This window comes from Arachis stenosperma, chromosome 4 (genome assembly GCF_014773155.1).
Source record: "Arachis stenosperma cultivar V10309 chromosome 4, arast.V10309.gnm1.PFL2, whole genome shotgun sequence".
In the NCBI taxonomy this organism is placed as follows: domain Eukaryota; kingdom Viridiplantae; phylum Streptophyta; class Magnoliopsida; order Fabales; family Fabaceae; genus Arachis; species Arachis stenosperma.
Window position 1 is genome coordinate 111800382 of NC_080380.1, and position 21970 is coordinate 111822351.

General features: G+C 31.7%; 1 protein-coding gene across 1 annotated transcript; it reads right to left on the reverse strand.

Annotated features, from left to right (window-relative positions):
* Positions 1–13413: 13413 nt before the first annotated feature.
* Positions 13414–20701, reverse strand: LOC130972913 (AT-rich interactive domain-containing protein 2-like). The gene is made up of 3 exons (XM_057897254.1): positions 20406–20701; positions 17692–17897; positions 13414–15217 (listed from the first exon to the last, which is right to left on the reverse strand). Exons 2-3 carry the CDS (start codon positions 17884–17886, stop codon positions 14150–14152), a joined length of 1263 nt encoding a protein of 420 aa, XP_057753237.1. The 5' UTR covers positions 17887–17897; positions 20406–20701; the 3' UTR covers positions 13414–14149.
* Between the last annotated feature and the right edge of the window lie 1269 nt (positions 20702–21970).

Sequence of the window (21970 nt, forward strand, 5' to 3'; positions counted from 1 at the left end):
GTGAACACGTGGACGACGCAGCCGCGTGACGTGCGCGATCTGTAGAATTTCAGAAATTGCTGGCAGAGTTTCAGGGCCGGATTTCAACCCAGTTTTCGGCCCAGAAAAATAGATTAGAGCCAAGGAACATGCAGAGACAGAACAACAATTCATTTCGCATAATTTTTAGTTTTTAGATCTGAATTTACTCCTCCCCTAGGTTTTCTCACTTGAACATTCATAGTTAGGATTTGAAGATTTTGGCTTTAGCTTTGGAGAAGAGTCTACCTCCGGTACTAGTCACTATAGTTTGTTATTTTACTTTTTATTTATTCTTCCACATTCTTAATTCCTTCAGAGTTGACATTGGATAATTTTCACAAATTATTAATACAGAACTATTTTTATTTTTAATTAATCCCTTTTTTCATTATTTATTATGTCTTCTTTTATTTTCCCCATTGATTCTGTAAAGTTTATAATTATGATGAGTGAGTAGTTCCATAACTTGATTGGAAGATGATTGAAAGGAAACCTTGAGTTGGATTACTCAAGAGAAAAAAATTGTAATTGGGTTTATTGTTGGATCACCCTCTAGTCATTGACACTAGTCCTTTCCAAGGGAGAGGATTAGGACTTGTGACTAGAAATAGCTTTCCAACTTTCTTGACTTTCCTTTACCTAGTAAGGGATAACTAAGCAGAGCAACCTTCAATTAAGAATTAATCTTGAAAGTACTTCAACAAGAATAGAGCTTCCAACTAATCTACTCCCAGTCAAGGCTTTTATTTAAATTACCTAAATTCTCTGATTTAATTTTCTGTTTATCAACTCAACCATTTTTGAAAACACCTGATTAATAAAATAGCACATCTTTCTGCAACTCGTTGGGAGACGACCTGGGATTCATACTCCCAGTATTTTAATTTCAATATTATGACAACCCTTCTAAATTGATAAGCGAATTTTTGGCTGGTTAAGGACTGTACTTGCAACGTTTCTCTTATAATAATTTCTTAACTCGCCAATTTTTGCCACGTCATGGGCTGATTACGATTTGGTTCTGATAACTACGCCAAACACGCAAGATGTACCACCCCAAACTTTTAAAAATTAAATAATTAATTAAAAGTAAAGAATCTTCTTTTTCTTAATTAAAAGTTTTTGTTCATATTCGCGAATGCTCAATATTAAATAAAAATAGTATATAATTATAGGAATAAAGGTTAGTAGCGCTCGGACTTTAGTACGATCAAGAGGTACTAAAAGTTAGGATGTTACATTATGGTATCAGAGCAGTTCATTCCTGCTAGAGCCTTGGGAATGGACTAACTATGCTTCACTGCATACTCTAAGTGTCTGTCATGTAATAGGACTTGTTTTAATGACAAGAGTTAGAGTTCCACATCATGATTATCTATTGATTAATGCTGTTAGTGACCATTGCATTTTTCATGGTATTAGGTCTGGCCAACTTAATACTAATGATTTAGGTATATGGGAACACTAGTGAATTATCATAGACGAGATAAAAATAATAGATTATGCGAATCACGGTGTTCGAAAACTTTAGAAGTTACGTTTCAAGGATTCGTTTCGACGTATTCTCTTTATTCATGCTACACGAACTCATGCCATCTCTTTTTTCATTATCTTTCTTGGAATTCTTGCCTTGGATTTTTTTAAAATGTGATTTGCTTATTCCCCGACCAAATCTTATTGTCCCTATGTACCTCTGCTTAGCTGTACTTCTCTTCGTGGGCCCTATTTTCTTTTATTTAAGTTTAAACTTATTTAAATGTAACAATTTTCAAAAACGAAAATTTTTATAAGTAGAGTAGGATGTAACACCTCAAATTTTTAAAAATTAAAGAATTAATTATTTATGAGTCATTGTATTTGTTGAGATTTTATTTTTAAGAAAATTATTTGTTTACCAAAAATAATTAAATAGAATTTTATGATTATTAAAATTTAATTTAATTATGACGTATTCTATTAGTTTGAATTATCTATTAAAAACTATTTTTGATAGGCAAAATTTAAATTTATTATTATTATTATTATTATTATTAAATTTTAAAAAAAAAGAAGGAAGAATGGCCGAAGCCATTAAGGCAAAGAAGAAAAAGAAATTGGCAACTTGGCTTACTATGCTACATATATATATGAACATAAATGTGACACCTATTTCCCTTTATTCATTAATCACTTATCATTATGCTTCATTTCCTTTTCTTACCACCACCGAACCTAGAAGAAAGGAAATAAGAAAGAAAGAAAACCGCGAGAGAAATCATGGCACAGTAAAACTTTTAATTTCGATTTCTTGAGATCCGTAACTCCAATAAAAAATTTAATCTGATAAAATTGTTCGTATCTTCTTCTTCTATGTGTTGACATTACTTTTGTTTGATAGAAGTTGATAGTAACATAGCTCCTTTTTTTCCCGAGTTCGACCAATTGAAGTTTTAGGAGACACAGATGATTTCTAACATTTTTTTCTTCGGCAGCTCGTTCAAAAAACTTCTCCAGAACCTCGAGTATTTTGATTTTATACGAAGGTAAGGTTTGGTAATTTTATAATAATTAAATGTTAATTTAATAAGTGAATGTTAATTATTGAATGAGTTTATGTTGAATTGTTGTTGTTGCTTGTGATTTGTTGGTTTAGCTATGAAAAACAGCTTAATTGTGGTTGTTTTAATGGTTTTGGAAACTGTTGTGATGTGATATTTTGAGGAAATTGATGAGATATGGTGGTGAGTCTACCGAAATTTGCTTTCCAGAGATACATCGGCCAATCCAGGGGATGGTTGCACCCGTAAGACGGAGGTTGCTTACAGAGGTTATCAATACATACATAAGCCAGAAAGAACCTCACCTGTAAGATAGAGATTGCTTACAGAGGTTATGTTTGCATACATCGGCTCAAGAGAGTCACACCTGTAAGACAGAGGTTGCTTACAGAGGTTATGACATTGGAAACCAAACTCAGAAAAAGGTTGTTGAGTTACATCGGGAGCGGGTCAAAACCGACAGATGAGCTCATTACCTGCACTAGGGATAGACATGCATCATACCTGTTTGCGCATATTTGTTTGTGAGTGTGTTTCTTGTAATTGTGGATGTGCTATATGATTGCTTGATTTTTGTGTCCTTTGTTAAGTCTAAATTTATTCTATTGTCCATTGATGTTGGCTATGGTAATAAAACAAGTACAACTACACACCTAGATCCTACTAAGAACTCCCCAGTTCTTACCCTCTATTTTCACCCCTTTCAGCTACAAGTGCGAAGGCTTAGTGTGGAGCTACATGAGCATAGAAAATTATTTTCACGAGTTGAGTCGTTAGAATTTATTTTCCCCTCGTCGTTTATTCTTTTGGTTTTTAGAGGGGATGGGACTTGTATTTTGAAAATCTTGAAATAACTCTATGTATATAATACTATGTGAATATATATATATTGACATTGTATATAACTTTAAAGATTTAAGCCTTTTATGAAATATTGAAATTGTATATAAAAAAATAGAATAAAAATAATAAAGATATTTAAAGGATGAATGATGCTTACAGAGATAAACTTGTACTATTATTGCTTGTAAAATTGATACAATTCTTGAAGATGATTACAAATATTTGGAGAATTCATGAAGTAAGAAGATATAGAAGTAGAGAGAGTTCTTGACCTTTCAAGTTTTTTATGATTGGGAATGAATCAAGCCTTTGGTATTTATAGACCCCAACTGATTACTATTTGGCTACTATTTGCCGAAAGTACTGTTTTAACTATAAAACTTTTTAGTTTATCAAAAAGACTTGTAACAAAAATCCGGTTAAAAAAATTCTTTATAAATGTCATCAGATACCTTCTCCTTGGGTAGGCTCTGATACCACTTGTATAGGTTGGGCTGGTAAAGGTTGTTGTGCTGGTAAAGGTTGAGGATCACCTTGCATCATTTGAACGTTTACTACTTGTATTTGTGATTGTATAGCATAAAAACGTATCATAATTTGTATATGAAGTTAATGCATCCTTCTGACATGATGAATACGTTTATTCTTAGTGCTTTCTCTAACATTTTTTATTAATTTTATGGTTTTAATCTGCTGTAGTAACTTTTTAATTAGTCCTGATTATTTTCTTGTTTATCTTTTTTATTTCTACTGTTAGTTCTGAAGATTCGATTATTAATTCTCTTATTTTTCTTTTTATTGACATTACTCTTATTTTTATATTTCTTCTAACTAACTTTAAAGATTTAAGCCTTTTATGAAATATTGACATTGTATATAAAAAACAGAATAATAATAATAAAGAGATTTAAAGGATGAATGATGCTTACAGAGATGAACTTGTACTATTATTGCTTGTAAAGTTGATACAATTCTTGAAGATGATTACAAATATTTGGAGAAATTATGAAGTAAAAAGATATAGAAGTAGAAAGAGTTCTTGAGCTTTCAGGTTTTTTATGATTGGGAATGAATGAGGCCTTTGGTATTTATAGACCCAAAATGATTACTATTTGGCTACTATTTGCCGACGGTACTGTTTGCTTTTACTGTTTGCCGACATTTACTGTTTTGCCGACATTTACTGTTTGCTTTTATTGTTTGCTGACATTTTTTTTTTACATATATCATTTTCTTTATGATTGGACATTTTACATTGATTTCATATACAATTTTTATTACATTTTAAATGGATCTTGGGAGTCCTGATAGTAATGGGCCAGACTGGACTAGACCTCTTCGTCTTCTTCAAAAGGTACGATTTGTATTTCTTGTAGAGAGCTTTGGATATCTTCTTCTGAGGTTCATGCCGCTAGGGCTGCCATAATTTATCCTTTTTGCGCTAAAAATTGGGTCTCTTTTTTATAAGCTATTTGTTCATTGGTGGTGCTTGAGGCTATTATTGCTGGACGCTTTTGTGATGTTGTAACCATTGATCAATAGCTGCTTTTCTTAGCAAATTTATATCATATTTGTTCCACCATTTTATTTTTATTACTCTTACCAAATATTGTATGCTTGGACATTCTTCATATGTTGCTGAATCATATTCCCAAGTCATAATCCAGCTTATTCCCATAGCTGCTATAAATGAAATGAATTTATATATTCTTGTAAGAATGATGACTTGCTTTTAAAATATTCGTATGCCAGGCTGGCTTCTTTTGGAAAGAAAGCTTCTATCGGTCCAAAATTCTGGAACCATGATTGGAACCATTTGAAAAATTGTAATGATATCCCCTTCCTAAACTAAATGAACCAAGAATGAGGACTTGGTGATAGGAATAAGATATGATTCCATACTTCTTGGTAATCATAATAGGTATAGCTCTAAGGTTTAAATTTTAATGAGAAGCTTTTAGACTGATATGAGGATACTTTCCACTCTTATAGAGATAATATTTTCATGATTTTTATTTTTGAATAAATGGATTGTTTGGTGTTGGGATCTCTATAATATGTCAATTCAATGGATCCGGTGTCTACTAATATAAATTTATAGAATTTTTAAGTTTTTTGTAGGTTAATAGGGATATAATGGAAAGTATTTGAAAAAATGGTCTTGTATAGGGTTTTCATATCTTTTCTGAAATACTCTTTTTCGATGGTTAATATTCTGATAGGATTGAGTTTTTCATTGTAAGGAAACTATTCTTTCAAGTGTTGAGTGTTATAGAGGTCAGACGGTTGTAATAATGTGAATTTATTATTGGTAGTAATTAAAGAGCTCTTAGAAGGTGATGATGATGATGATGATGCTTTTACAACCTGTGACATAGTCATAGGTCTTAATGATAATGGTTTTGCTGGTACAGGAGTAATAGATAATTTTTTTCCTTTTATTTGGTCAAAAGGTTGACATAATCTTTATTGGAGGCTGGTTTTTGATCCATTCTTTTCCTGCAAAAATTCTCTAGTAAAAAAGTCAGGGAGTGAATTAAATTCTCCTTTTATATGTTCAATAGTAAAATCAAAACATGATAAAATAGCTTGCCATCTTACAAATATTTGTTTCGAAACTAGATTTTTGACAACATTTTTTAAAACACTTGAGACTGCTTTACAATCAGTTCTTATTATAAATGTTTTATTAAATAAATCTTCCTGAAATTTTGAAACACATAACACTATGACAAGTATTTCTTTTTTAACTGTTGCATGATTCTTTTGAGCCTGGTTCCAAATTCCTGAATGATATTTGCTCTTTTGAATTATTAGGAGATATTTGTTTAAGAATTCCTCCATATCCTAATTCTGAGACATATGTTTCTACAATTAATTTAGCCAATGAATCTAGTATATTTATACAGGGTATTTCTTTTATCACATTTTTTATTTTTATTATTATAGAAGTCATTTCTTCTATCCATGGAGGCGGATTTTTTCTTAATCTCTTATAAAGAGGTTCGCATGTGACTCTTATTCCAGGTAAAAATTCTACCACATAGTTTAAACATCCCAAAAATTTTTGTAATTCATTTTTGTCAGTTATTTCATTTAAAAATTTATCTGCAAATTCAATAGCTCTTTTAATAGGTACTATAATCCCTTGATAGATTTTATATCCCAAGAATCTTACTTTAGTTATAAAAAATTTCATTTTCTTTTCTAATAAAACTAATCCTTGTTCTTTTATAATATTCATAATTTTTTTTAGGTGATATATATGCTAATTTATCCCTTTTGAATATACTAATACATCATCAAGATATACTATAGTAAATTCTATATGCGGATAAAATATATTATTCATTATTTCTTGAAACTCACTCGGAACATTTTTTAATCCTTGGGGCATTACATTCCATTCATAATGTCCAAAGAGTACTATAAAAACTATTTTATATCTATCTTCCTCTTTTACTGCAATCTAATAATATCTTGATTTCAAATCAAATTTTGAAAAGATATTTGTTTTATTTAATCTTTTAATTAAATCACTTTTATTTGGTAAGGGATACCTAATCCATTTTAATAACTTGTTAAGAGGTTTATAATTGATAACTAATCTTGGAACACCTCTTTCTATTTCAGATGCTTTCATCACATAGAAGCCTGTACAGCTCCAGGGTGATTTTGAAGGCCTTATTAGTCCCTTATCCAAATATTCTTGTATTTCTTTTTTATAATATTCTAGATATTCTTTATTCATATGTATTAGTTTTGCCTTTGTTAGTATATCTTTTTCATTAAACCCATCTTCATATGGTAAAGATATTTCATATAATTTTCTATGATGAAAAGCTTTGGGGTTTAGGCTACATAGTTCTTTTTTAAATTTTTCTTACATTCCTTTTATTTTATTTTGTATTTCAAGAATTTGTAATTATTCTTCTATTCTTTTGTATATAACTTCTTGATTTAAATAGTTAATTTGTCTTGTTTTTCTTTCTATAACATTAATTTGGAGTGGTAGATGTAAAATTTTTTCTTGGTTTAAATGGTTAATTTGTTTTGTTTCTTTTTCCATAACATTAACTTAGGTAGATAGATGTTGTAACATATTGAGTTCATGTTGTTTTGGTTTAGTGAGAAATTCAAAATGAATAGGATGATTTGGAATGCGTACACAAGTTATTCCGTCGATGTCGACGTTAAAGGGATATGGTAATATAGTAAAAGGGTTTCCTAATATGACTTGATGAGATATGTTTCTTGTCAAAAAGAATGTAGTGGCAAAACATACTCGATTTTTACAAAATTTTGCTTTAGATAATTTATAATCTACAATCATTCTGTCATTTTCTGCTTTTAGAACTTTTTCTGTAATTTTTTCATAATATTTTTTAAGTATTAACCCTTCTTGTATACAATTAACATCAGCTCATGAATCTACCATAGCTATGAAATCAAATTTTTTTCTCCTACAATTAAAGTTATCGTAATGAACCATTTTTGGCTTACTAATAAAGTTAGTATATTTATGTAATTTTCTGGACCCATATTAATATAATTTTTGGGTATTATGATGTTATTAGTCTCCTCTGTTTAACTAATATTATTTTGCAAAATTTGTTTTTGGATTTTTATTATATTTTCTCCTTCTATTTTTAGTAATCTATAGTTCATATTAATATTTTGTTGTTTTAATTCTGAAACTTCTCTTTTTAACTTTTTTATTTTTTCTTTAAGAGAATTAAGAGAGACTTCTTCTTGTGAATTTTTAAACCGATTATAAATTTCTTTTATTTCTATTGGTGTTATTTCTTGCTTACTTTCTTCTTTTTTAACTAATTCAGCTAATTGGTTTATGAATTCGTTCCTTAACGGAGTATCTTCAACTTGTCAATTATTTTTATTAGTGTAAAAGTATGTTCTCTAATTAAAACATTTACAATTTTTTCACAATTTCCACAGTTACATAATCCTATTTCTAAATAGTTATTCTCCTCATCTTTTTCAATATTTTCTCTGAACTTTATTCTTCAGACATAACGTTTAATTATTGTATAAAATAATCTTCAGTCTCAGAAGAGTCTTCATAAATTTATTCTTCTTCTGATTCTGAGTTGATTAATATAGCTGTCAAAGCGTGTTTAATTTTTTTATTTTCTATTTTATTTATCTTTTGTTCTGTTGTACATTTGTTAGCATAATGTTCCTGTTTTATACATTTCTAACATGTTACTTGTTTTTTCTTATTAGAAGGTTTACGTTTTTCTTTAGGGTTTTATAAAATTTTTTATAAGGTTTCTGTTCATAATAAAGAGGTTTATCTATATTATATCTAGATTTTTTATAGAATTTTTTCTTTTTAACTTTATGTTGACCACTAAGTGCTTTTTCTGGAGTATTCCATATTGATAACAAAACATTCTAAGTTCTCTTTTTTTCGTGATAGTTTCTTGTTTTATTTTTTGTTGTATCTTGATATTTGTGCATACTTCTATGCCTATTTATACTATTATATTATGCAATTGTCCAAAGGTTAATAAGTTATAGAAAATCTAGGCCCCAAACTGTGTTTGTAGTTTTTGTAATACTTTTTTAGAGAATAATTTTGGTAAGGTTGCCATGAATCTTTCTTTCCAAAAAGGCGCATGTGCATCATCTCTTATCATGACTTTTGACATAAAAACATTTTTATACCATCTATAATCATAATCAAACATGGTTTGACATCTTAAATTCATTAATTGGGTTCTTATTCTATCTTTAAAAGTACTTGGTCTCCTACAAAATTTTTAATAATGGTATATATTAATGTGGATGTAGCATCGGGTGATTGTTCTTCTTGTTTAATGCTATTAATAATTAATTTTTTTTCTTGGATGTTGAGAAAATTATCCCACCAACCTTTTAATTGTCCTTGAACCGTTGGGTTATCATAATTGCTGCTTCTTTATCGGAAGCTTTTCTCATCTTATAAGCAGTTGCAGCCATAGTCATGTTACACATTTGATCTAAAATGACTTGTTCACTTAATCCATCTATATTCCATTCTACTAAGTCTGAACCTGTGAAACTGTTTTGTACTAATTGTGTTCTTTCTTCTAAGCCTATATCTACTGGTGATGGTCTAGAATAATAATTTCTTGTTTTAGGATGGTCTCTTTTATGAGATATTTTATTTATTTCTAATTCTTCTTCCTTTTTTTAATGTATTAATTGTCATTTTTCCCAAACTAATACTTCTAAGTTTTTCTTTTAATTCTTCAACTTCTGCTTCTACTTTAATTATTGATGTAATTTTTTAATATCTCTTTTTTTATGTTTTCTTTTACATTGCTATCTTTATAGGGTGTTTCTTCAATTTTCAAATCTTTTTCAACTGGTATTTTAATAGTTTCTTTAAGAGGATATTCAAATTCTATTATTGATCCTAAACTAGTTTTCATACAACAGTTGATTTTGTTAAAGGACATAATTTCTTATTGTCTTCAAAGTAATAATTAGTGTACCAGTCAAAAAAGTATAAATTAATTCTATTTTCTTTCATAAAGTCATAAAATAGTTCTTAGCCTAATAACTTCATTTTCGAAATAATTGGTAAAATACCAATTCCTTAATGGTTTATTATAATCAGCATTAAAATCTTGTCTTATCTATTCTTTATCAATCTCAAAGGATTCTTCCTTAATAGTTACTGATAATACTTGTGATTCTATTGGATCGTATTCCGAATGTGATTTATATACAAGAATGGCTATATGAGGTCTTGTATTATTAATTCCTACAATATTTCCATATTTTCTATTGATGAATTATCTATAGAATTTCTATAACTAATAGTTCAACAGTATCAGGAACTCTTAGTGATTGGGATCTATTCATCCTAATTCTAATATCTAGTCCTTCTCTTATTATTTCTCTTAATCTAGTGTTTTCTATTTGTGGTTCGTTAATAACATCAGATATTACCCATTCTTCAGGCATTTTGCTAATTAATTTTCCATGTTTTAATCTTCTAAGAGTTTGTATATTAGATTTTTTTAGATTCGCATGCATAATTATCGTTTTTTCTTTTGAGTATTGTTTTAATGCTTTGAAATTATAATTAACCTTAGTAATTTTATAATATATTCTATAGATTATTTTGAACGGATCATATTTTTTATTTATAATTTTTTCATCAGATTGGACCTGCAATTTTAAAGCTTGCCAGGTATATTCATTTTTTAAGTTCATATTATAATTTGGATAACAATCGAAAAAAATTGGTCAATCGTGACAGTTACTTTTTAATATTCCTATTAATAAATCCCTAAAACTTTAAAATCTGGTATCTCTTAAGGTTAGTAATATAGGAAGATTTATCCCTATTCTAAAATTAGACTTTATTGCTATTTGTATTAATCCTATATGAATGAAGTTATATCCTTTGTTACTATGTTCTTTTAGCATATCTTCTTCTAAGATGGTAATAGTCCTATTACTACTTGTTTATGGTTTACAGTATTCTAACATATGAATTTCATAATTTCTTCCTTCCCATAAATTTCTCTTTTTATATACTTCATCTTTATCTATTATAGCTATATTCCAATTATGAAAACTTTTCTCTAACTTAGCTATTTCTTATTCATTTTTAGTTTCAGAAGTGGATGCTTCATCATTATATGTTTGTACCACTAAAGAATTATTTTTTCCGAGATTTATACTTCTCATCGTTCTTAATAAACTGGTCATTTTATGGTTAGAACTTTGTGAATTACAGAACCACCCTCGTTAACCAACGGATTCACTGCCTCACTAGGACTTACAACCGGGACCACGATCTGAGCTGACCAATGTATTAACAGTTCTCACTACTACTTCAAAGTTTTAACTAGAAAACTGTTTTATTTATCAAAAAGACTTGTAATAAAAATCCGATTAAAAAAATTATTTATAAATATTATCATATACCTTCCCCTTATATATATATATATATATATATATAAGTGATTAAAAGTAAAGAATCTTCTTTTTCTTAATTAAAAATTTTGGTTCATATTCGAGAAGGCTCAATGTTAAATAAAAATAGTATATAATTAAAAGAATAAAGGTTAATAGCGCTCAAACTTAGTACAATCATGAGGTACTAAAAATCAAAGTGTTACATTATGGTATCAGAGCAGCTCGTTTCTGTTAGAGCCTTGGGAATGGAGTGACTATGCTTCACTGCATACTCTGAATGTCGATTAATGCTGTTAGTCGATCATTACAAATATATACATATAAAAAAACATATACATATGAAAAATTTACTACAAAAACAATCATTATACAAATACAAATATGTGTTATTTAATTTGTTTTTAATGTATATTATAACGTATTATATACAAGTGATTGACTTTTTACATACACAGAACATAATTATTTCCGGTATTAGCAAGAAAAGTCATATTTCAAAACAATCATACGATTACAAAATTATCAAAGATTGGCATTCTGTATTTTTATTCAACACATGAATCGTTTTCATGATTTTGGATATGTGATTGTTGAATTTTTTTTTGGAAAGAAATAGAAAAAAAATTGATTAATATTGATTTGATCCGACTCATTATCCGAGATCCATTTTGAATCGGATGGATTATTTCTTTTTCTGATATAGGAATTCTGATATAGGAAATCTGCGATTTTGTTGGATCAATTCTTAGAAAATCTCCAATCAGACCATTTATATTTACTTCAACAAAAGAACATAATAGACCATATGGATGTTGAATAGTTACGGGTAAATGATTTGTGTGGTAAGGTAATCATGAAACTTTGACCAATGTATCTTGCAGCTCGGATTGTTTGTTGACCATAATTTATGAACCCAGTTACCATAAAGAACATATCGTGAATATTTATAAAATAGTTTTTTTGTTTCTTTCTCTTGTTTGCGATAAGTTACAAATCTAGAAAATCCATATTTTACCGTAAAAATAATTGAGACGAAGTTGTTAATAATAGAATTGCTGAGAGAAATAGGTAAAATATAAATGGTGTGATTACAACAAAAACATTTATAATCAACCACAACTAGACTGCTCGCTCCTCTCCTCTCCTCTCCTCTCCTCTAACCCTTGTTACTGCCATCACCACCACCTATTCCGTTCCCTCAATCCATCGTCATCATCACTACTACGAAAAAAAACAAAAAAAAACTCATGACTCTCTCATTCATCCAACATTTATAATCACCATCTCCATCCTCTGATTTCTTCTCTCAACCCACCTTGACAGTGCCAACTGCCACCATTACAACGTTATTTTCTCCCAAGCTTGACGACATTATCAAAATCTCCTTCTACCTTTCCCCTTAACCTTTTTCGACTTCTTGTTGGTGATCGTGATGGTGGCAGCAACAGTGTTGGTGATGGTAGTTAATAACAGCTATAGTGGTGACATAAGGATGAAGATGTTGTTGTCATTGGTATTGATAGTGGCAATCACTTTTGCGGGATTGGTGTTGGGAGGAATTAGAGAAATAGTTTAGAGAAATAGAAAACTAGAAAAAGTAATTTAATGGAGAAATAATTATCAAAATCTAAAAAAAGTCCAGGAGACCAACACTTTTATTAAAATCTGGCTAGCACTTACTCAACAAAAGAAAAGTGAATAATCTCGCGCTATTGAATGAAATATCACACTATTAAAAACACCAAATGATAGCTAATTGATGGCTACAAATCACAAAACTTGCTGAGCCCTTAACACTCTTCATATATAAATATATTACATAGCAAACATGGTTCTAAACCGAACCGAACTAGCCGATTCAATTGAATTAATCGAGATACAGGTCACCAACTCGATCCCATTCAAGGAAAAACCAATTGTTAACAAACCGATTAAAAACGAAAAGATTCAATCCAAACATTGAAAAATTGATTATATCCATATGATGTTTTACTAGTTAATTGATTTAAAATAATTAAATACAAAAATTTATTTTATTTTAAAAATGTTATTTTATACATAAATATATTATTTTATTATATTTAATTTAACCTCAATTGAATCTTTAAATGTTTGAATATTGACTGATTTCTAATTTTTAAATTTATGGAAACTTTTTTAATGTACAGATTGGTGAAATCTAAGTAGTAATTATGATTGATTTGATGAAAGAGCGAGTAGGTGTATCTTTTTGTTGGTGATATGCCGGGAAAATTGTCACATTTTTTTTCTTATGAAAGGTATTCGATCCCAAAATAGAAGTTAAAAGAGGGTATTTCTACTCGTTATATCCTTTATATGGCAATATAGAACAATGGACTAGCCCCCTGACTCTTTGACAAGTATTTAACTTCACGAAAAATTAAACAAAAAGCTAGAGAAGTGGCCTATTTCTTGCATGTACCAACAATATTAGAAATCGACTAATCTGATTCGATCTGATAAAAGCCAGGTAAAGTGTTAGAAGAAGAAGGGGTTATATGTTTTCCAACAAAGTCTTTGTTTTGTTTGAAAGGCTCGAATCAAGAAATTTATACTTTAACCAATCTCATGTTGGTAAAGTATTCACATTTTGATTCAATTTGCAACATCCATTAGACTATCGAAGGATATTTAGAGGCAAACTTATACAAAAGAAAGACCAAGATAAGTACATTTGAAGCACAAAACATTGATGACCCGGCCAATTCATAAAGAATCAACCAACTTTAACGGAGCCCTTGGGTTTGACCTCATAATAGTCAAACCAATGTTGACTCCATCCCACTTGACTAAGTACCTACTTGATTACTCTTAAACTTGCTTACCTGGCAACTTTTAGTCCTTGATTTGAGGAATTTGCACATTGGAACAATGCGCATCTTAGTAGTTGAACCTCCATCATCATTCTTGTAGACCTCACTTTGATCATTGTCACTATCAACTGCACTAGAAGAAGCTCTTGTTTCCATGCTCAAGCGCCTAGGGATGTAGACATTATAATAGTAATTAATCATGCTCTTCATTGTTTTGTTTGGGAAGTGCTCCATAGCAAGATCCCAAAAGTTTGTTTCATCTGATTGCAAATTTGATCTTGCAAGATTTTCAAATTCCTTTTCTTCTTCAAATGTCCATGACTTTGATACATCTTTTCCCATCTCATGAAACTTCCAACTTTGAAAAGTTGTACCAATCTCTAATTCTAGGCGTTTTCTTGATTCATTGATGTGTTCTTCAACACATTCAATTGATCCTGGGTCATCACAAGAACATGGATCAGACCTACCTTTTCTAACACACATTCTATTCGATTTTGTGATTCCCGGGATTGGCCAAGCTTGAGTGCCTAACCATTTCATATCATCACAACTATTATGCCTTCGAGTAGTTGCGCCTTCCCATCTTGGAACTTCAGCTTGAAATCTAGGCCCGATCGGAATAACAAATCTTGGAAAATTAAGTTCCTTGGCTTCCTTGTTTGACCTCATCGAATGCGAAGCCTCGCTCGAAACGTCATTCCAGAATTCTTTATTTGTTTCGTCATTGTTAGATGTCGCAATACTATTAGTACAACTACTATTAGTTACTAGATCTTCACTATGGCTTTTCAAGTTCCATTTGATCATTGGGTTTGTCATTTTACTAAGACTGCAACACTTTGAGCAATCATTTAAAGAAGAAAGAACATCTTCATGTATTGCTGAATGACCCCAACTTTCTAGGGAATGGAGTGAAAGACAAGAGGACTCACCTTTTCTCTGATTTTTGGCATTTTGGATATCATATTTCTCTCCTGTGATTGATCCAAAAGTAGCGGCTAATTTACTTTCATTTTCATACTCATCAAATTTCCTCTTCCTCTGAGAAAAAGAAAAAGAAAATGAAAATTAGCTTTCACATGGATATAAATATAAAAACATTTTTTACCTTGACAATTTCATGATGTTAATTACATTTTTAAAAGTTTATTATGTAAATTGCCCATGAAACAAAGTTCAAGAGGTTAAATTACGCATTTTTAGTAGCAAGCATGCATATTAAATCAAAATATTAATGAATAGAATTGAAAATCTTTAACATCTATGATATATGTACACTAAAATTTAATCACCAAATCAACTATCTATATAAAATAAATATTGAAATGTAAAATATATATATATAAAGAAACTACTATGGATATTGTTATTCTTTTATAATACCACTTTTAGTTTGATAACATTTTTATCATAGATGTTTTATGTATTGGGAGTAAAATCTCCCAAATAGGAAAGGAATTATCAATTTAGAGTCGTTATATCTCCTCCAAAGAAAATAAGAGAATAAGAATAATAAAAAGGATAAAAGAGAGAGAGTTGGAGTAGCATCTATTATGAAAAAGATGGTAGAATCGCGTCTCATATGGTTTGGACATGTCAAAAGAAGACCGACAGAATACCCAGTCAGGATGGTGGATGAGATAGAAGATGGACAAGGGGTGAAAAGCAGAGGAAGACCTAAGAAGGTCATCCATGAGGTGGTCAAAAAAGATCTACATGTAAACAGTCTCTCTATAAACATGATACATGATAGAACTCAATGGCGTCGTTTGATTCATGTATCCGACCCCACCTAGTGGGACAGGGCTTTGTTGTTGTTGTTGTTTGTTGTAATTTGTTTCAATCTTGTCATTTTTTTTTTGTAAGTTTGAATTTTACCACTACTAATTACTCGTGTGGTTGACCTTTTTATTTCAATTTTGTCCCTTGCCTATACACATCATCATTATGTTCATCTTCTTTATCATCGTCGTCACCTTCGCCCTTAGCTCGTTAGTATGCTTAAACAAGTGGCAAGGGTTCAAATCATGTCTTGTGCATGCACCAACCTATTAGCCAGCGGCAAACCTTTAAATGGAGCTCAAATCTGCGACAAATTAATCTTTAGTCTGTCGGGTTGAGGGATACTGCGAAAAACCTAAAAAAAATCAATTTAATCTCATTCCACCGTTACACCACTCCATTCTCACCATCACCAACCCATCCCCACCCTTACCTCACCATTGCACCCCATGGCACTACCCCTAACCTCCACACCTCACCATGGTCATGCCAACCTCACCTCATCTCACCTCTATTATCATCAACATCAATGACAACTACCACCAACCTTCCTCTCCCCACCCTAACCACCACCAACCTCTCTTCTCAAACCCCACCAAAATCAACAACAATCAAGACTAAGAAAAATTGAAAGGACTGAAGAAAGAACAAATTAAATGGAGATGTGGTGGTTGTTGATGTTGATGATGCTAATGATGGATTTGGTACAAGGGAGGTGGCAATGGTAAGAAGCAATGGTTGGGGGTGGTCCAACAGGTAAGAGTGGTGAAGGTAAGGGTTGGAGTGGAGGTGGTGCGGCAAGATAACAATGTTGAGGGTGGTGTGCAGGATAGCAATGGCAAAAGTAGGGTCGAAAAACGACCACCAGACTAATTCGGTTCAAGGTAAAAATTGTTTGACAGGGAATCGGCCAAAAAAAAAAAGAAAAAAGATCAACAAAATGTTTACCCGATCAAACAATATGGTTTTTTATTGATTAACCGGTTTAAAATATTAAATCAAAAATTCTTTTTAAAATTATATATATTTTATACATAAATATATTATTTTATTATATTTAGTTCAACTCCAGTTAAACTCGATTGAACCTTTAAATCTTTGATCCTCTAATTCTACCTTCAATAATTGATTCAATTTTCAAAACCTTGTTTTATAGTCAAAACTAACATAATTAAACAATAACAAAAACATAAATTAGCCTATTCAGTCAATTACATATTGCATTAGTATCAATTTTGTGTGAATTGAGAAATTATCAATTTTGAATTAAAAGCAAACTTAACAGAAACATCATGCCACTGACAAAGATGACTCTTTATTTTAGAGTAATGTTTTTTAATTTTTCGAGAACTTATTTATTGTTCATATCTTTTAGGATTATATTGTCAATATAAATCTTCAGGTACTCTTTTAGTAATTTACCATTTATTTTACTTAGCTAAAAAAATTATTAGTTTTAGAGTAACTCGAGCTTCTAACAACTCTGCATCAAAAATATAAAACTATTCAAAAACAATCATTATATGAAGAAAAAAATATTCAAGGGTCAGCGAAATTTATTATTTTTGGCCATCAACCTAATTCTTTTAGTCTAGTAATCCAACAATACACTTTTAGTCCATACTTTTAAATATTGTTGGCTAATTGATGGTCAAAAATAATAAATTCTACTATCTCTCCAACATTTCTCCAATATTAAACTTATAGAAGAATTGATCCTTGAAATTCAATACCTTGGGTCTTTCGACACTAGCTTTCAAAAGTTTGCGTATTTTGAGAATTCTATTCTCAAGTCTTTTCTGGGATGGCTTCACATTGCAAGGATCCAAAGCAAGATCTTTTAACAACATTAACATATCTCTATCATCAAATGAGCAAGAAGCATAATTTTTGTGAATAATTTTTCCTCCCATTGTCAAAGTATTCATAGCCACATTAGCTGAAAGAAAATCAAATCTAAATTAGGGGGTGAATTATTAAGATTATGGGCTCCAGCCCCAACTTTCAGCTCTTATGTTGTTTTAATCAAGTAGAAGTGTTTGTGTAGTTTATATTGATTCTTATCATAGAAACTCCACATCAACAAATTATATAATTTGCTTAAGCTAGGCAGTCCGTTTTTTTTTAACGAACAATTTAATAAAGTAACGATATGTAAAAGTTAAGAGATAAAAAAAGAAATTAAAATAAAAGATAAATGTTGATTGATTATTAGTCAAAAAAAAATTATTTCTAATATTTTCTTTATATAATTTATCAAGGTTCAAATAGAATTAATTTCCTTAGTTTGACAATAAAATTTACAAGACGAAAAAAGATAAATTAATAAATCATCAAGATAGTCACAATCTAAGCATAATTAACTAATTAAGAATGAGAATGTTAAAAGCTGGACAGTATTTTCTTTTACAGCAGAGGTACATTCATTAGAATGTAATAGCAATGTTGAATTAGTTGTTGTGTGTATATAACACAGCTTTCCAATAAGTCCTTGTACATTTTTGTTTTTACTTTAGTTACCTAACACAACTTTACAATGGTTGATTGTGGGGTTAATGATCAAATTAGTCCCTGAAAGGTTAGTCGATCGTCATTTTCGTCCCTGAATGATTTTTTTAATCAAATTAGCCCCTTAAAGATTTAACATTAATCTCGTTTGTCCTTCCGTCAAATACTTAACACCTTCCATTAACATTTTCATTAACATTTTCCACATGTATCGTTAAATGACAAATCAGCAATGATAAAACAATGTTGGTTTTTGGTATTATATTAGGGCATATTGTGTCAAAACGGCGCCGTTTCTCTTTTCCATTCTCTCAAAACGCATGAAACATCACAATAGTCAGAGAGAATGCGACGGAGCTCGGATCATTGGAAGGGGTGAGGAAGCCATAATCGGTGATACTATGCAAAGTGCGACTGTGCTCATTCTTCACGGTTTAGGGTACCAATGCTAAGCCATGGTTGGCGTTGTGACCACTAACAGCGACATTAGCGACATGGCAACATGGAGCAACAGTGACGCCAATTACACAGAGAGCCAAAGAGACTCACTGGTGATGCGACACAGAAACCCGACAGCGCAACTACACCACCAATCCACCAGCGACACCCACAAACAGCATGCCACACAAACAAACGGCAATAATTTTGGTCGGATTTCAAAGTTCAGAGGTAGAGAAAAGTGAGAGATTGAGAGAAGTGAAAATGGAGCCATGGAGCTTGGAGATGGAGGTAAGGTTGTGGATTGTAAATTGTAAAAGTGAGAAAGATTGAGATATTGGGGATTTATTGCGATGGTTTCCATATTTGCAACTCAGATTGGGCTTTGGATTGGGTAAAAATGCATTCTGGGCTAAGAAGATAACTTTTAGATTGGCTTCTTTCTAAAATGCAACCTCACACCACGAACGCCATTCTGGCGATTTAGCGACTTTCTCCGGCGATTCGGCTCAAAGCAACTTCCTCCAACTCAAAGTGTAGACCCCAACAGAAGGGAGAGGTAGAATTGTAAAATCATACCCTTTGATCAAAGCACCTGTTCTTCTCTTTGATGAGAGCTCTGTCGCCTTTTCTCTCTGTATGTGTTTGATATTTTGTGTTTCGTGTGAAGAAGGAAGAAAGAGCGTTCGAGCAATGACTGGTGAGAGCTTCAAATGGGGTGAGATGTCGAGAAACGGCATCATTTTGATATGTGTTGTGTCACTTAACGATTCACGTGGCAAAATATTAACGGAAACAGTTAACTAATTGACGGAGGGACAAATGTGATTGATTTTAAATCTTTTATGGATTAATTTGATTAAAAAAATTATTCGGGGAGGAAATTGACAATCGACCCATCTTTCAGGAACTAATTTGACCATTAACCCGTTGATTGTGATTTCCATTTTGTTGTGCTGCTTGTAATAATAATATAATAATGCATGTTGCAAATGCTCAGATACAATCTTTTAACTAAAACAAAAACTTCAACCCAACTCAATCTCCTGAACTAAACCTGGATAGAGATGCAACTCACCCACGATCTTTTGATCATATCCAACTCACAAGAAAAACAGATAATGCCAAGCGATTTGAAAATATCACATCCAAGCCTATGCATCTTATGAAAAACAATTCAGAACAAAGATATGACTTCATTATCAATTTTACCTTTGTTGTTATCTCAAACAAGACCTACCATGGAGAACAATTCAGAACAAACAGTAAAACACAAACACACAAACACAAAATAGCAGCAATTAAATCTCCAGCAGCACATCACTATGCAGAAAAATCACAAAACAACAGCACAGCAAAGCAGCCATAGCTAATCAATAATCAATTAATCATTCAATAAAATCACAAAACATTCAATAATCAATTATTCATCCTGTGATTTGATTTCCAGAGCATTAAAAAAATTAAAACAACGAAGAACAAGTGAGCACTGAGCACTTACCTTCGCCTTCGGTCTGAGACGGCGAGCACGAGGGCGAGCAAAGTCAGCAGACGAAGACGCGGCGAGCAGAGAGCAGACGACGACGCGGACGCTCGAGGAAGAAGCTGCGCGCCTGGGATTGGTGAGTCTGGGAGCGAACAGGGGTTGGAGACTTCGAGAACGCCGACAGGAGGAAGAGAGAAGTCCCTGAGTGCGACGAACGGCGGCAATGGCTCACTCCATGCGGCGGTGGTGGAGGCTAGGGTTGCGGGGCCACAGGCTCACTCCCGAGTGTTTTCTGAAATCTGAAAGGAAGGTGTTAGGGCGGGGGGCACAAGGCTGGGTTTTTTTCTTTTTATTTTTTTGAACAAAATCTAAACAGCGCCGTTTTAGTAAAACCGGCCAGTTCCGATTCTGGTTTGACTGGCCTCCCGGTCGATTCAGCGGCTTACATCCGATTTTTTATTGAACGGTTTAAAATGATGAACCAAATCGTTAATCCTATTGGTTTACGGTTGCATCGGTCCAACGGATTAATTCAATCCAATTTTTAAAACTATGATAATAATTTGTTCATATTTTATTATTAAAAAATTATAAAATAAAAATTTTTAATTAACTTCAAAATTATAACAAAATAATAACAAGTATACTCATTACAACAAAAATTTAGAATCGCAAACTTACACAAAAACTCAAACTATCAGAAACAAAAAATCTAGAATCACAACAAATTTTAACAAAAACCTTTCAATCAAGTATTCAACAATAAAAATTCAGAATATAGAAAACTCAGCATCTAAATCCAAAGAATTCAAAAAAAAAAAAAACTAAGCATAAAAAATCTAAACTTAACATCCGAACTAAATTCAGAATGACACAAGCAATAACCCAACTCAGAACACAATTCCAACTTAGAATCTAGTACAAAAACTCAACTCAAAAACCAGAATTTTAGAAATTGAAACTGAAGAAGCAGTGGCTTATTGAAAACATGGCGAGATAGGAATGGCGGTGATAGAGTGAGCTTAGAAAAGGATCAGTTTGCGACGGTGAATCCTTGAGCAAAGATTTCACGATGAAGCTCCGGACAGAGATTCACGGAGGAGAGGACGCACTTGAAGAGGATCGAGCAACCGTTGATATGACGTAGTGGAGAAGAGGATCGAGGACAACGACAACGACGATTACAGAGGCAGGCTTTGCAACGAGCATAGAGACGGTGAGAAGGAGAAGAATAGCGGCAACTGGGGGTGACGGTGGCTGGTGGGCTTCGCAACGAGCATAGGGACAGTGAGGAAAAGAAGAGTGGTGGTGGTTAGGGGACAACGATAGCTGGTGGGGTTTCACGACGAGCACATAGACAATGAGGAAGAGAAGAGCAGTGCGGGCTAGGGACTGATGGTGGCTGCGGTGTTTGCTCTAATAAGGTTAGATAGTGAGTGAAAAGAGATTTTGGTGAGAATGTGAGAATGAGAAAAAAGGGAGAGGGGGTCGGATGTTTTGCCATTTTGGGGTGGATTTTTTTCTTCATCAAAATGACGCTGTTTTAATGCTAAAAGGGAGAATTGGGCCTTTAAAAAATT